This window comes from Macrobrachium rosenbergii, chromosome 55, assembly GCF_040412425.1.
Source record: "Macrobrachium rosenbergii isolate ZJJX-2024 chromosome 55, ASM4041242v1, whole genome shotgun sequence".
Taxonomy (NCBI): domain Eukaryota; kingdom Metazoa; phylum Arthropoda; class Malacostraca; order Decapoda; family Palaemonidae; genus Macrobrachium; species Macrobrachium rosenbergii.
The window spans coordinates 66,816,090-66,832,662 of NC_089795.1; the positions used below are offsets into that span (position 1 = coordinate 66,816,090).

General features: G+C 36.7%; 1 protein-coding gene across 6 annotated transcripts in view; it reads left to right on the forward strand.

Moving 5' to 3' along the window:
• The window catches only part of LOC136835369 (broad-complex core protein isoforms 1/2/3/4/5-like), a 946,407-nt gene that overhangs the window by 535,511 nt on the left and 394,323 nt on the right, over positions 1-16,573 (forward strand). For 2 of the 6 annotated variants that reach the window (XM_067098828.1, XM_067098807.1), the window contains exon 1: positions 1,256-1,615. The exons of 1 other annotated variant lie outside the window; for it this stretch is intronic. Coding sequence is in view for 2 of the 5 variants with exons in the window: in XM_067098809.1 (XP_066954910.1) it covers positions 1,606-1,615 (10 nt within the window). In the remaining 3 variants the exon portion in view is untranslated. Of the gene's footprint in view, positions 1-1,255; positions 1,616-16,573 lie in introns of those variants that run through there. 3 more of the 6 variants (XM_067098809.1, XM_067098801.1, XM_067098806.1) reach the window with 2 other exon arrangements.

Here is a 16,573-nt window from a genome sequence, read left to right on the forward strand (position 1 = left end):
GGGTTCTTCAAACCAGGTGCGAGAACCGCATGAAAAAACTAGCTGTGCAATATTCCTAACGAGAAAGAAGTTTGACTGCTTTTGTTGGAGGTTCATATATCATTCAGCATTTGGTAGCGAGAAGGCCTTATTGTTAGAGTGCAGAAGGGCTTTCTTTTTATTATCGAAACGATTCCCGTCATTAAGTGTTGATGCTCTTAATATCCTTTTATTTAAAACGCATATATCACAAAGGAAGTCACAAACAAGTATACATTTATCAGCCCTTCCTCCACAAAGAGAGCTAATTGGAGGAGATGACGTAACTCTGTAATAATGTTGTGTTTCTAAAGTCTGAGAAGAGTGCAGAGCAGGTTACTATGCAAGCATCCGAAAATCGTAATTCACCTAAGCTGCGCAGAATGAATGTTAATTATTTGGTTTGTTGGAAGTAGCGCCACCCACCGATAGTTAATTGTTGTAAATATGGTGATGAGTGCTGTCAGATCACGTAAATGCTTTCTCATGAATGCTACTCTTACAGACATTAATCATTAGGGATGGTAAATTTTACTATTGTGCATAGTACCCGAAAGTTAAAAAAAAAAAAATAGTGCAATTGAATCCTGTCAAACCTTAGGATTTAGTGTGTTTTTTTTTTTCCTAAGTATCACAATCACATATGCCGACCATAGTTTTGCTGTATCCTTGGGCTGCCGCTGAACTTAATGCCTTAGCCCTAACCGAGCGACCCTCCGCTAAGATTTACGACAAACACGTACGTCATTTCCTGTCTTTGTCGTAAACAAAGATTTCACACAATCTTTTCTTCTATGTTGCTTGACATTTTGTAAATTCCAGAAGAGGTGTAGTATAAAATATCAAAATACGATATAAAAATCGTTCCGTTTGCAAAATGTTCTGTATTTCGAACTCTTCATAAACATCTTGGAGGGACTGGGTTATTTTAAATAATTTTTCTTTTTATGTAGTTACTAGTTACCAAATCAGTCATTAAAATTTATGCATCCCTAATTATTTATGAGCATTTTAGAGGAGAGAGATTTTATGAAATATGTTAGTGCACGATGTTGAAGTTCTTATTTTCATTTGATCAAGTTTACTATGGTTCTCAAGATATGTTAGGCTTAGGATTAGCGTGCAAGATAAGGCTTAGTGAACAAACAAGAAGGTCCTAAAATAGGGTAGATGGAGCGGCATTTTGACCGTTGCTTCTATCTGAGCCAGGACGCTTAATGTTGATAAGAGAGAAGGCATTGAGAGAGAGAGAGAGAGAGAGAGAGACCTCCGGTGAGCATGTTCTTCCATTCCTAACCAACACGCATCTCAACATTATAACCTCATAGAAGTAGGCCAAGGCAAAAACACTTTGTCACCAGTGAAGGCCGGGTGTGACTTGAATCAACTCTGTCCCTTTCATTAGAGAGCGCTTTGTAGGGATTCACCAAAAGGAAAAGAGAAGGAAATTTTGAAATTGAACTCCACTACAAACCAGTTCTACCCTTTAGGCCTGGAGGTTTGGTGCGAAAGTATTGTTCGCGTGTGCTTTCAAGAGATTAGTCGATATGGTGACATACGTGTGTGAAATTACTCCCTGAATAGAAAATGGCCTTTGGTAAGTTGGAATAATACGAAAATCTCTGTATCTTCGCATTTGTTTCAGTGCTTACCTAGACAGAGATACACAAATCTATCATTATACACACACACACACACACACACACACACACACATATATATATATATATATATATATATATATATATATATATATATATGAATTTTTATCACATCACCGTGTTTATATTACAATCATTAAGCTACAAATGTCATATGTAATATCAATTGCTGCATCGGGAATATCACCGAAAGGGAATTATAAGTGGTTTGACCGTCGACTGTAGTCGTTGGAGGGTACTGTGTCGAGTGTTCTAGACACTTGGGTACCAGTCCATTTACCATTTATAATTCTTCGTGATATCCTGAAGCAACGAAATTAGATATTAAACCACATTTAGCTCAGTGATTGAATATAAACACACACACGTATATAATATATATATATATATATATATATATATATATATATATATATATATATATATATATATATATAATATATATATTATATATGTGTTGTGTTTTGCTTATTATTTATGCTTTTTTAATTTACGATTTATCTAGTAGATGTATTATTAATAATATTACCTATTTCTCAGTGTGTTCTCTGTATTTACAGCAATCTCTCCGTCAGTGTACTGAAGGAAAATACACAGATACATATTTTATACATTTCAGTCTGTCTTTACGACACTTCCTAGAAAGAATTTTGCAGATGGTGAATTATGATTCATTGGGTAGAGTCAGACGCTTTTTTAGAAGCTTTTCGTATTTTGGAAATGACAAGTAATGTCACTTTCACTGCAGTGTCTCATGGGGTCACCATAAATACATAAACGCTATAGCTTTGTTTACATGGTATGGAGACTTCCCTAGAACACTAACATAAATAAGAATAACACAAATTCACATATTAGAGGTAACTTTTAACGTTGCCATTCTTGCTACTGTCATCGTTTCCTTCTGTTCAGTTGCTTATTAATACTTATTAGGTTTGCCCATTGAAATTTTTAGTTTATTAATCCCATGTTTAAGTACAAAAAATAATTAATAAACCTTTAAAAAATGGTATTTAGTCAAATTTCATGGATTGCATATAATGCTTAGTGATTGTATATAATGCTTAGCATAGCTTGTTCATGAAACTTCATTGTAATTATTCTTCAATTCAAGTTGCGTTGTTCTTAAATTATCCTTGATTATATATACTCAAAACTCATCTTCCACAGCGCAGAGAATGCATCCATTGAATTGTGGTAACGTTAGTTTTATTTATTTATTTATTTATTATCTAGAAGAAATGTTAAATGTTTGATTATGATGATAACCGAATATCTTGATTCATAGGCAGAAAAATTTAGTCAAACCTGCGATTTGTAAGAGAGCCAAAATTCTCTTTCCTTCTCATATACACACACAGCCTCACATGATTTCTCTGTGGCCAATGTCCTTGGCTCGATATAAACAAGGAAAGCTAAGCCTATTGTCTTTGGTAAGGAGGCGGTTTACGGAAGTGTGGTTGAAATATGAAGTCAAAAGGTCGAGACTGGAATCGAATCGAGAGGTGTTGGACTTCGTCCGTTTGAAGTATCACATGACAGCAAACAGCCTTTATGAAGAACTTTCTGTTCTGTTCTTTCGATTGAATGAACAATAATAGTGATCATTGCGCTTCTCTGCGAAGACAGTATGTGACGAAATAAAGATATCTGGGAGGAGACAAGGCAGAAAAACTCAAGGATAACATGATGGAAGAGGTCGTTCAAGGGCATAAACAAATGTATATAAACCCATACACAAAAGAATATAACATTTTCATACGTGTAAAATAGAGCAGAAATTTAATTGATCCGCAATTACTGAGGTGTTTGATTTTTTACATTAACTTTAGTATGTTAATGATTATGAATACTTATATATCTTCATTTATTACACAAAAGATTCGTCTAATGTTTCAGTTTTATGACAACCGAGGTATGCGTGCATTTTGTCTGCCAGCCTACTTCAAGCCAACAACGACATATGAACCTTGATTGAATATCAATACTTTATACAAAGGCTTTAAAGTAGTATCATTTCAGTACAGTGTAAGGAAGATATAGAAACTTTTGGTCTTCAAATACTGCAAGTAAGCTTCTCGTTACTAAGGAACAAAACGACAGTTGTATACTGGCAAATGACTTTATTGTATAGAGTATTTTCTGAGAGATGTCGCCGTGCCAATTCAATCGTGCTTGTCATTTCGGTAAGGTGACCTAAGAACTAGCATACCCGAGAACTTTTCAGAATGACCTTCTGCCACCCCTTTGGTAATTAATTTAATTTTTTTATCACTGCATGGCATGCTGTGAAATGAACACGTTTATTCTGTTCTTTCAGCGTATCAACTTGAGAATCAGTACACTGGAGATGTGGGGAGGGGAGGGAGAGAGAAGGCTATATCATTACCAGGGACCAAAATCTGTTGATTTTTTAGCGTAAATCTAGCACAGCTATTGTCACTGCCGGTGCCACGTCAGTGTACGCAAGAAGATCCATATTCAGCTGTTTTAGTCCAGTCACTTGGCATATGCAGTTTCTAAAACTTATGGATTTTATTGGAAACTTCCATCTTCAGCGCTCGAAGCCTGTTTATTTGAAAGATATGTTGATGTTGCCTCCAAAGAGCAAGAACAGGAACCACAAACTGCATGTATGTTATGGTAAACCAGAGAGGTACTTTACTAAATTGCACAAGACTTTTGGAACGGTACGATTGTATACCCGAACCATTTCTGCGGGCATCAGCATATGATATCCAGTTTGAGGATTTTGATACGTCGGAAAATGGGTTGTCTTTTTATGGCATACGTTGTTTGTTTCTCGACGATGACAGGAAGTGTATGTTGAAAGCTTTTTATGTCGAAATAAAAGATAAAAATATTTCTTTTAAATGACAATTTACGAAAATTACCCATAATGGGTGAACAGAATAGAACAGTTGAAGATTTTCAAATAGATTTCTTGTTCTGCTTCTCGGATGATGAGGTTGGCAGTACATTTTTTTTTCAGTTAATCAGTATCACATTGGTTTTACCATGTACTATAGATTTCTCTCTCTCTCTCTCTCTCTCTCTCTCTCTCTCTCTCTCTCTCTCTCTCTCTCTCCACACACACACACACACACTATATATATATATATATATATATATATATATATATATATATATATATATATATATATATATATATATATATATATATATATATATATATATATATATATAAACGCCTTTTTCATCCCTTAAAGGAATTGTGCTGGAAGGGGAGAACTTTTCGGTTCTCGACAAGTACTAAAGGATGAGGTTGGTGGCTCTATGCCTTATTCTTGACTCCAGCTGACGCTGATACCCAGCGTGTGGGATGCCTGTTTGTGCGCGTGTGTATGACATGAGGCACGATGTTCCTTCTCATTTAGTTTGCCTAAAAAATCCCCTGATTTTTTGATGAACTTTCTTGGTTCATGGACAGCTTTGGAGCCCTTTCATCTATAACGCTGGCGCCGACGTGGCCCTTTCAAAGAGACAGGAGAGGCATGCTGTATGTTGGTCTCTCTCTCTCTCTCTCTCTCTCTCTCTCTCTCTCTCTCTCTCTCTTTTAAGATTTTACGTGCTGTATATTCATTTTTAATTACTTGAAAAGACATTTTTTCAATCAATTGTGTATACTCAAGCGAATTAAGATAATGACAGAAGAGAGAGTGAGAAAGTTACCCTGAGTTCTGTCGGAGAGAGAGAGAGATTTGTATAGCATTATGTCATCAAGTGGATATACATTTATAAACCATATATGTAATGAAAATCATAAATTCGTGTAAATACCTAGCGTTCAGTTTCAGAATGCAAATGAAAAAATTCACTCTTTCAACCAAACGCGCACGCACACCATCTATATATATATATATATATATATATATATATATATATATATATATATATATATATATATATATATATATATATATATATATATATATATATAGATACTGTGTATATATGTATGTACGCATGTATGTATTTATGTGCAGTATTGTATTACATGGTGTTCCACTTTGATATAGAACTTATCAAAAGAACTAAATTCTTGTTGTATTGATACTAGGCATGTTTGCACTGGTTCGCTTTTCGTCCCCTTCATAGGGCTGTATTTTTCTTCTTTTCATTTTGAATTTGCTGTGATAGATATTTTTACAGAGAGACTGGCTTCAATGATAGAAAGGCGGCTATTTCAGTTTATTTCTACCTTGTAGTCTAAAGATCATCTGGAAGATTTAAAAAAAAGATAATGCTGTAGAAATATTCATGAGAGAGAGAGAGAGAGAGAGAGAGCGCGGAAAGGACTGTGTTAGGGGAGATTGTGCTTTGGCTGTGACCCAGAATCTTGATTACAAACAACAATGGAGAGCCAACGGGAGAATAACAGATAATGTATGACCCAGATCTTCTGGGTAATGCTAGTCGTAGTTGTCGTTTTTATTATTATTATTATTATTATTATTATTATTATTATTATTATTATTATTATAGCAGTTACCATTCCAGCCTTACTTGTCACTTGTACATTTTGCTCTCCCCTCGATAAACTCGCTTCACATAAACTCACTAGAGAGAGAGAGAGAGAGAGAGAGAGAGAGAGAGAGAGAGAGAGAGAGAGAGAGAGAGACTTTGTGACACTGATGGCGCCAAACAGTTCTTGTCGCACTTTGACGCTGTGCGATATGCTTACGCCATTGCGATCGTCTCCTTGTTTGTTTTGCAGCCTCTCTCTCTCTCTCTCTCTCTCTCTCTCTCTCTCTCTCTCTCTCTCTCTCTCTCTCTCTATGAAAAATTACGGAAAATACTATGGGTTTCAAACAAGTTCTTATAAGGCAGTGAGTTATTTCTATTTATATAAAAGATTCATTGCAGTTTTACATTAGGATCATAGGCAGTTTGTAAATTATGTTACGCCAACAGGTCGCCTCACCAGTTTCAACTATTTTTGCATTCTCATTCACCATGCACACTCGCTTCCATTAAGGAGAGTCGGCTCAACAACCTCTTCATATATTCCCACTATGGCTTCTATAGTCCTAGCGTTTTCACACAGACCCTTGTGTATGTTTTAATAAAATATGAATTTAAAATTATGTGTCAAATGTTTAAGAATACAATAAAATCCTAATGCATTGACCTTGTTAAAGTTTACAATGCGAGTTAGTAAGAAAATTGGCCAGTAGATTATTTTTTCCAGTTTTTTTTTTCATTAAAATGCTCTAATGCTTCGTAGTTTTTGGTGTAACTCTTTGTTACTGTGTTTCTAGGCTTGGGAAATCTTCTGTTTAGATGATCTCATTTTAATTCTGGGGAGCATTAAGTAAGTTTGGCCTTAGGAGATTCTTTCCTTTACTGCTTTCTTCAAACTCACCGTCTGCATCCGGCCAACGTTCCGCCCGCTGACAAAAACCGGCTGTAATAACAATTTGCATCCTTTGAATAGATGGCTGCCTTCTTATTTACAGGGGTGTGCCTAGAGTACGCCCGTGTTCCGTTTAAACTCCGCGTTCTGACATTATTTACTTTGCTGGAAAAACATATCGCGATTCAAGAAAATTCCGTTTTCTTCCTTTCAGCAAAGATGATTGGGGCAAGGTTTTTTATTACTCAGTGATTACACTTCGTTTTTTAAGCAAGTTTGTGAATGCGTCCGAGCTCAAAATAAAAATTATGCAGTGGAGTATATTCCTAGGTGACGACTATGAATAGCGTTTGATCGTATAGTTCCGAGAAAAACATACTTAAAACGATCCTGAAGATCACATCGTGTCAGATATTTTTTACCAGAATTCAGTTTGAAAACATTTCCTCACATTTTTATATTGTTTATTACTACCGTAAAGAGTCAGTGAGTGTCAGCAGTGACGTACTGTACCCGTGTGGATGTCACTTATTTTGAATTCGTTCAGTTTATTAGAATTTTGAAATTACATATTTGATTGGTAGTTTCCCCTCACTCTTCTCTTTCTCTGTATCTTTTTTTTGCATCTCGATTGCCTCCTTTTACTTTCGTATGAATGTGTAGACCTTGAGAATAATAATGATAATAATAATAGAGGAAGAAGAACAAAAAGAAGAAGAAGAAGAAAGGAAGAAATCCCGCTACAGACGACAGTGGACTAAAGTCACCGTGTATTATCACTGTGGCATTCATGTGTTCCTGTTTGTCAAGAGGTTTCGCTTCATATATTATCAAAGCAAAGGGAGGAAGAGCTTGCCAGTTTTTAGTGGCGTTTGCTGAGATGAATGGCGTTGACCATACTTGTCAAAGGAAACCTTTCATTGGGTAAAGCAGCCGTGGTGCAATCATGGCTGGATAGACGTGTGTCTGAGGCGTGTTTTTGCTTGTGCTTTTGTGTGCGTGATGTATAGATTTGCCATTACAAACTCTAGAACGTTTTAGATGAGATAGTTTTGATTTCTGTGTGGCCATCTTCTTAAGATATTGCGCGTTGTATACTATGCTTTCTTTTGCTGTCCGTAAATTCCAGAATGTGGACTTTGACTTCTAAATGCAAAGGCAAGGCTTCCATTCAGGGCGTCTTCATTATCTGTGACTTGGAAGATGGCGGGAGCCTTGAATACCTCCCCTTCAGCGGGTGAATGGACATTAAAAAGCAGACTGATCGGACGCAACACATTTTAATGAAACTTGAATCCAAGAGCTACACTTTACCGTTGGCTGGAATGAGGTAGAATGAGCCTTTGAATGCATTATGTCCCAGGTACTGGGGGAACTGCGAGAGAAAGAGACTGAGAAAAAAGCCGAGAGATCCACGCGCCACGCACACTCACTCTGCTGGTTTTTCTGCCAATCGTTCAGGGGGTGATTGGGCCAAATAGTTGTGGATCATGCCCCATTTAATACCAATACAAGCAGCCTCCACTGACCACCTACCAAACACTGACCATTCCATTACCCCCAACCTCCTTTGATGTACAAGCTATAGCTGCATTGTACACACACCGTTTTTATTGGGGGTGTGAACCTGTTCAATGACACGCATTAAGTCGTCATCATCCCTCCCTTAATCCACTCCTCCTACTCCTCCCCTTCTCTCTTGCTCTTCTTTTTTGAGTGTCCTTCTGCCCCTCCTCTTCCATACTTCCCTCCTTCCTTCTTGCCTTCCTTTCTTGGACCATCCATTAAGCCCATTCAGACACACAAATGCATATATATAAACACGCGCGTTTACCCGGTCCCTCTTCAATTCTCAATTCGGACCACTCCGCCTTTCCCCTGAATCTCCCTCCCTTACTTGTAAACACATATAGGAGACATGCGACTTCACCATTACACGGGCAATTGTGGGCTTAACTTTTGGGAAGAGCTGTTGACTGTGGTCAAGAGCTCTCTCTCTCTCTCTCTCTCTCTCTCTCTCTCTCTCTCTCTCTCTCATTTTACTTCCACAGGATTTTCATTTCTCGGTTTTTAAATTGCAAAAGAGCAAACGACATTATGTGGTAGATGTAGACGTCATTAACCTAGAAAACTTGCCTCTCTCTCTCTCTCTCTCTCTCTCTCTCTCTCTCTCTCTCTCTCTCTCTCATTGTAAGTTCCTGTGGGGATGCATACATATATCGTGCGTACTGTCGCCAATACATATGTGCGTATACGTTAATATTAATAAGTTAGACTATTAATTACAGATATTTGTAGATTATTCACCTTGCTTGTTGGAAAGGACTCATAACTTGCGTGCAAAACCAGCACAAGTAGCATTGCGTATTTTCCCTTATAACCTAAATATTGCTTAACTTCCAGAAGAAAACCAGTTGAAGAGTAGACGTGGCTGCTTTCTTAGTGAAGTTTCTGGCAAAACCCGTCTAGCTTGACGCATAGCCTGAGGCTAAAAACGCCTTCGTGCATATTTCTCTACGATTCGTGCCTTTTTTTTCAGTATCTAATGGTGGAGGTTTGGATGCCATCGGGGCTTGGGTTGACAAGTCGTAAAAGTTAGCGAGAAGATTATCTGGTTTTGGAAAAGACAAACAAGCGACACACACACACACACACAGACACACACATGGAATGACTGCATCAACTTCTTTTGTCATAAACCGCCAAAAAAGTGGCTCTGCAGAGCCCAGTTTTACCTCCTGCGACAGACTCTGTTTGCCCTTTGCTGCTTCCCCTCATCAGCACCTCCGTAGTCGTTTGCAAGTTCTCAGCGTTACGTTGTTTGTTTCGGTTACCTTTTTCCTTCCTTTTTTTCTCATTTGCTTTGCTATAAAGGAAACATCGTGATTAAGAGGTTTTTCTATAAAAGAGAAAAGTCTGACTGAGTTTATTGTTGACATGTTTTCACTTGTTCATAATAATTTTACACGGCATTATCATTTTGAGTGAAAAATTTTGGTGGAAATTTAATAACACAGATCAAAATGTAAGTTAACGAAAGTTAAGGCGGACCTCAACTATTTTATTTGAATGGTGTTATTTGATTATGTATCCATTTATGACTGCCTTCAACATCGTCACTGTATCAGTAAACTTTCTTTGGCGCGCCTCCTCTGGAATTGGCGCCCGTATTCTGAGTGTCATTTTGTGTTAGTTGTATACTCTTGTATCATAATGTGACCTACCATTTCATGACCAAATTAAATAGGCAAGAGCGAACTACATGTAATGGTGAGTCACCAAAAAAACCAGCGCCATCACCTGATAACCATTGCTTTCGAATGATAACTAATGGTATTTTTGTGCTTCGACTTTCGGGTCCTCTTTGGCCTCAGATTATATATATATATATATATATATATATATATATATATATATATATATATATATATATATATATATACATACATACATACATACATACATACATACATACATACATACATACATACACATACATACATACATACATACACTTTTCCCCCTGCTGTAATCCCTGACTTCTACAAACTACCTTCCTTAGTAAACCTGCTATTTAGTTTCCTTCTGCTGTACGCACTAGTTATTTACGTGTGCGTATGACCACCCAAAACCAGATGATCTACGTGAGATAATTGTAGAAATCTTTGAAATACAAGACAGGTGTGTAGTCTTGATTTTCTTTTAGGATTGGAATGATATGATTTGGGAGGGAGGCAATGGAAATAGTGAGGGGTCTGTGGCTGGGTACAGAAAAATGAAAAAAGGAATCAGGTTTCTTGGGTTCTGAAGAAAAGATACTTGTGATGAGTATCACATGACTCTAAACACACAAAGAGAGAAGGGGGCCAAGAAAGATACCAAATTAGAATAATCGTGGTCATGAAGAGGACCAGAATGAATTGTGAAAATATGCAAAGTTTATCTGGGGGCAGATGTAGGCCCTGATCATATTCTAGTGAGAATGTGAATGTTGTACAACTCAAGGACTAAGAAAAGACGAAGGTAGGAAACATAAGGTACAGGAGATTTAAAGGACACCGAGAAGGGGCTTCCCTAAAGGACTTTAAAGAAAAACTCAAAGCAAGAAGGAATAAGAAATGAAATTCGATTATTGCAAGCAGACATTTATTGCTTGAATAGTAGAGAAATCTAACTTGGGATAGCAGGAATGAGGCAGAGTTGTGTACTGCCGGTTGTATTATTCAGCATTTATATGGAAATGACGAAGAAGAAGCATTGGAAGATCTGGTAGAAGGAATAACAGTTTGAGGGTTGTTTACTGAAGTAGGAATGGTTAACAAACCGCAAAGCATTCCTTAGTAGAACAGCAGCAAGCTTGAAAGTGGTCACAGATTATTAACAGAGTAAAAAACTGTAGAGGGAAAATTACAGAAAGTAAAACCAAAGTGTTGAGAATACGAGAGGAGGAGCTTTCCAGACTGTAGAAATTGGTAATACAGCGCAGGGACTATACTACTGTAGCTACGAATGAGCATTTCGTTCAAGAGAAAAACCTGGAATTCTGTAGCAAGGGAGGAGTATCCTTAACCACAAACTGGTCTGAGTTTGATAAAGAAAAAAAATTGTTTGAAGAGCTTGATATGGCGGTATCACTAGATGCGCTAGACTCTTGGACAGTGCAGACTGGTAAGAGAGGAAAGGAACTTAATGAATACGAATGTGCTGAGGCAAAAGAACGGAGTGGGACATATCAAGGGAGAGAGATTATTGAAGGACATATTATAGTTACAGAGAAAGGGTATCGAAAAGTTCAGAATTACCCACATGCAAGAATTCCACATTATGAGGACTGACCAGGCGTCTGTAGCCGGCAAATAGTGAGGTTGAGCCGAAAATGTTCTTATGTTGACCACTAATGACTTCTGCTGATTTCTTTGTTTATTCATGGTTTTATTTCATATCCTGGGTTACACTTGATAATGAAACTTACTGAAATTGACCCCTAGTATCATATCCCAGCTTGAAAAATATGTTTTCTTTATAATAATCTGGAGTCTCCTGTTAGTAATCAATTTGAGTAAGGTCTTGTATTTCAGTTGCTTGGACATAAGAAAAGGAAACCATCTTCTGGAAGAAGAAATTAGAGGAGGAGGAGGTTACAGGTCTCCAGTTATTCTCTTCCGGGCGGATGATTTATGCTAATAATAACAGCTGAGGTACCGCAAACGACCCTTAGTGGAAGTCGATTAGCAACTTATCCCGAGGCTACGTAATGAATTGGTAACCTACACACTCGTCCCTATTAGTATTATTATATTGTATGTTTTGACATTTTTGTATATTCGCATCGAAATATGATGTTATCTCTAGAATGTGGGTGAGAGTGATTTCTGTTGACTAAGTCGCTCATACTTATAATGAAGTACCGTATTCGTATGTCGTTTATATATATATATATATATATATATATATATATATATATATATATATATATATAGTATATATATATATATATATATATATATATATATATATATATATATATATATATATATATATATACTATATATAACTCAACATATATCATGGAGGACTTGGCATTGGTCATCAACTCCTGATGCATTGCCAGACTTTTCTCATACAAAGTTATTTAGTTTCTCTGCCATTTCCGTTATCAAACACACACACACACGTGTATATATATATATATATATATATATATATATATATATATATATATATATATATATATATATGAATATGTGTGTGTGTGTGTGTGTGTATGTGTAATTTAAATAAAACACTATGTCTCATGCCTAGTGTTTGTGTATGCATAGGATTAATGATCTAAATGCTTTCACAAGAGTATTGCCGTCAGTGTTATTGTAAAGAGGCCAAAGCTCCAGTCCCGCTTCCAATTCCAAAAAGAACGAGATATAAAAAAGGAGGTATCGGCTGTGTAAAGCTTCCTTCTACTTTCTCAGGCAAAACCTCTGCTCTTGTTTGGTATTCGTAAAGCGTAAAGAAAGAAAATCAGATGATCGACGTCCCAAGATAAGAGTCGAAAAAGGAAGAAAATAAGTAGTCGTGTAAGACGATAGATCCAAATGGAGGGTTTGTCCTGTGAAAAACATGCGCGGTCATGGTTTAAATGAATTGGAGTGTGGAGCGGTGATCATTACCTCTTGCTACAAGAATTGGCAGGTGCGCGCAGGGGTTGGGACTTACATGTAGCTAAAGAGCATCTTCAGGGAGATAAATTCGAGATCGACCTCTTGCAGCTTCCAATGCTCTATCATTTGAAGAAGCAGTAGCATCTTGCTTCGACGTTTTTTATCGACTGTTTTTTGTGAAGATCTTACGCTTGTTTTTACAGGAATCTGTTGGTGTAGTTATCTTGGGAGATTTAGTATTAGCTTCTTTTTTATTTTTGACTTTTAGAGACGATTTCAAGCTTTGATTAGTCTGTATACTACTTTTACCTTTTTTCTCGCCTGCTCACGTTTGTATAATGTTGTTCAGTTTTCTCGCTCATGTGTAGCGAATATAATTTAGTCTGCGGTAAGAGATAAGAGAGTCCGAGCTCTTATGATTTCGGATCGTTTTAGGTTTATCTCATTTTCATGATATTTTGTGTTCACGTTCATTGTAATTGTTTTGGGCCATCGACGCAGCATCACTATTTATTGCGGTAATTAAATCCCCAAAAAGAGGGTCTTGCCGCTTGATTTACGATGCAAGAGACGCCCAGAGACGCTGATTTACGCCACCTCGGCTCAAAGGAGACGCATCTGATACGAGAGACAGATAAAGATGGAAACAAGCAGTATTTTTTCAGAAAAGAAGAAAACACGCAAGGAAAGCTGCAGAAAACACCAAACCAATGGATCGCTTTACGGAGATCTGCAAGATAGGGAGGAGAGCTTGGCTTTGTGAATGGGAAAGATTCCAGCGAAACGAACTAAGGTATTCTGTTAAAAGAGAAACTTTGTATGATATCTTACAAAATGCTTCAATATACATACATATATACGTACACATACATATCTGTCTATCTGTCTGTCTATATATATATATATATATATATATATATATATATATATATATATATATATATATATATATATATATATATATATATGTGTGTGTGTGTGTGTGTGTGTGTGTGTGTGTGTGTTTGTGTGTGTGCATACATAACACATTCATGCACCCACTGCATTTTTTCTTTGCATCAGAAATGCTTTTAGCGCATGACAATTGAAAACTCTGAAGTATGAAATGTCTGAGTCTACCCGTTTGATCTTTTCCATTGAAACCTCATGTCAAGCAATTGTCGCTATTTAAATTCTATAGAGGGAGTAATTTGATTTTCATCTATGGTTTATAGATGCAGAATCTGAATTTATTGAAACATTTGTTGTCGTGAATCCATCTGGTAGGCCTTCCCGGCGTCCGAAGGATCTGTAGTCTTACTGATTGAATCACTGTACAACAGCGATAGGCTTTGGAATCATTTCGGAGATTGTCGGTATGATTATCCTGACAGAGATGGCAATGCAGGGGGAAGTCCTCAGACACACTCACGCGCTTTGTAGGCACTGGGAGGCCGCGCTCCTAAGTGGTGCACTTACAGGCATGCATGGGCACTAGTTCGTTACATTTCCCACTGCTAAGTGATTGAGGGCAAATGAAATAGCTATATATTGTTTTTATGTATTCATATAAATATATAAAATCTTTAGTAAATATGTAAAGGTATTCCACAGGTAAAGTTAAGGCAGAAGAAAGTATAAAATGGACTTGTCAACTTAAGATATATTTTTATTTATTAATCACTTTTATTGTTTTAAGTATTAAACCATTTTAATTTTTTATGACGTGCAATATATTTACTGATTTTTCTTTCGACGGTCATCGGTGAAAAGTAGGAGAGTATACCTTAGTTTAACCAGACCACTGAGCTGATTAACAGCTCTCTTAGGGCTAGCAACGGGACCTACAGCTTATTGTGGAATCCGAACCACATTATACCGAGAAATTAATTTCTATCACCAGAAATAAATTCCTTTCTAATTCTTCATTGGCCGGCCGGAGAATCGAACTGGCCCAGGGAGGAGTCTTTAGCTGAGTACGATATCGACCCATCCAATGAGGAACTGTGAAAAGTAGGGAATAAGTAAAAGAGATACCAGACGCTGTCAGTTCTATTGGTGATTAATATTAATTTTTATGCGAATTGCGCGCAAATCCAAACAGAAACATGTCTCGTATATGTGGCAAATGTGAGAATCATCTTCTGTTATAAGATTTTAATCTTTGCGAAGCGAACACCAGGTGCAAAGTTAGTATCTGGGAGAACTCGATTTCTGTTTGATGTGCAATTCAATAGTTTATGGGCAATTCAATTTTAATCGGTGTTGCATAAATTGATATGGATTTGTGAGCGTCTGGTTAAAAAAGAAGAGAGCCTGTTATTTCTACTGAAAACGTGAATGATGTTATGACAGGTGTTCAAAATTTTTTCCTATCTCGGAAGTTTGTCTATGGGATCCTTTGTCTTTTTAACCTTTCCCCCATGTTGGACTATTTATATATATATTTTTTTCTTTCGTTGAGAGCTCTTGTGTTCTGGCTGATAAGTATGTATTATTATTCTTGCTGGGCAGTTCAAGAGCCATCCATAATACTTCTTGTGTTTTCCAGTCAGTTTCTCGTAAATAATTGTTTTCCACCTTTAACTTTCGTGGTTGTTTGCCGGAACGAAGACCAGTTACGGAAGCTTTCAAGATTTTCTTTAAATTATGTAAGAAATAGAATGCTTTGAAAATTTTTCATATTGGGATTTAATTCTATGATATCCAAACCAGTTTCTAAGGAGTTAGAGACTAGACTGGCTTCTTTTTTATAAACATCTGAGTATGCTTGAATTTCAAATGCTGTTTTAAAGTTACTATGTTTTACTCATCATTATCAACAATTTGTACTTGAGTCATGTTTACATAACTTAAACACTAGAACACTTTCTCACCATCTTATGAAACTACTCTTGAAAGATGCGGATTTAACCTTGACAAAGAAAATCAGCCTTCGCTTATGTGAAGTGAAGGAAACTGCAATCATTTCATGAGTGCCCCAAATTCCAGCCTGTCCTTTACCGATATCGGTGACTGACTTTTAATTGAGGTCCTCCTGGTGCTATCTGTCGTTTATATAAGTTAGTGAAAGGAGGCAAGCCCGTTCCTGTAAATCAGTCATGATACGTATGTTTCCTCCTAACATATTTTCATATACATTCTTCCTTTTTGGTGATGGCGTGCTATCTGTGAATAAAAGTAGCTAAGCGTAGTATATAATTTAAAGGAAATTGTTATTGATCAGGTTTTTCTTTCGGCGAGAGAGAGAGAGAGAGAGAGAGAGAGAGAGAGAGAGAGAGAGAGAGAGAGAGAGGATTTCGTTGTTTTAATAGACCCTCATTAGGGTATATACAGTATATATCTGTGTATTTGATTTAATTTTTTTTAAAGAGATGATAATT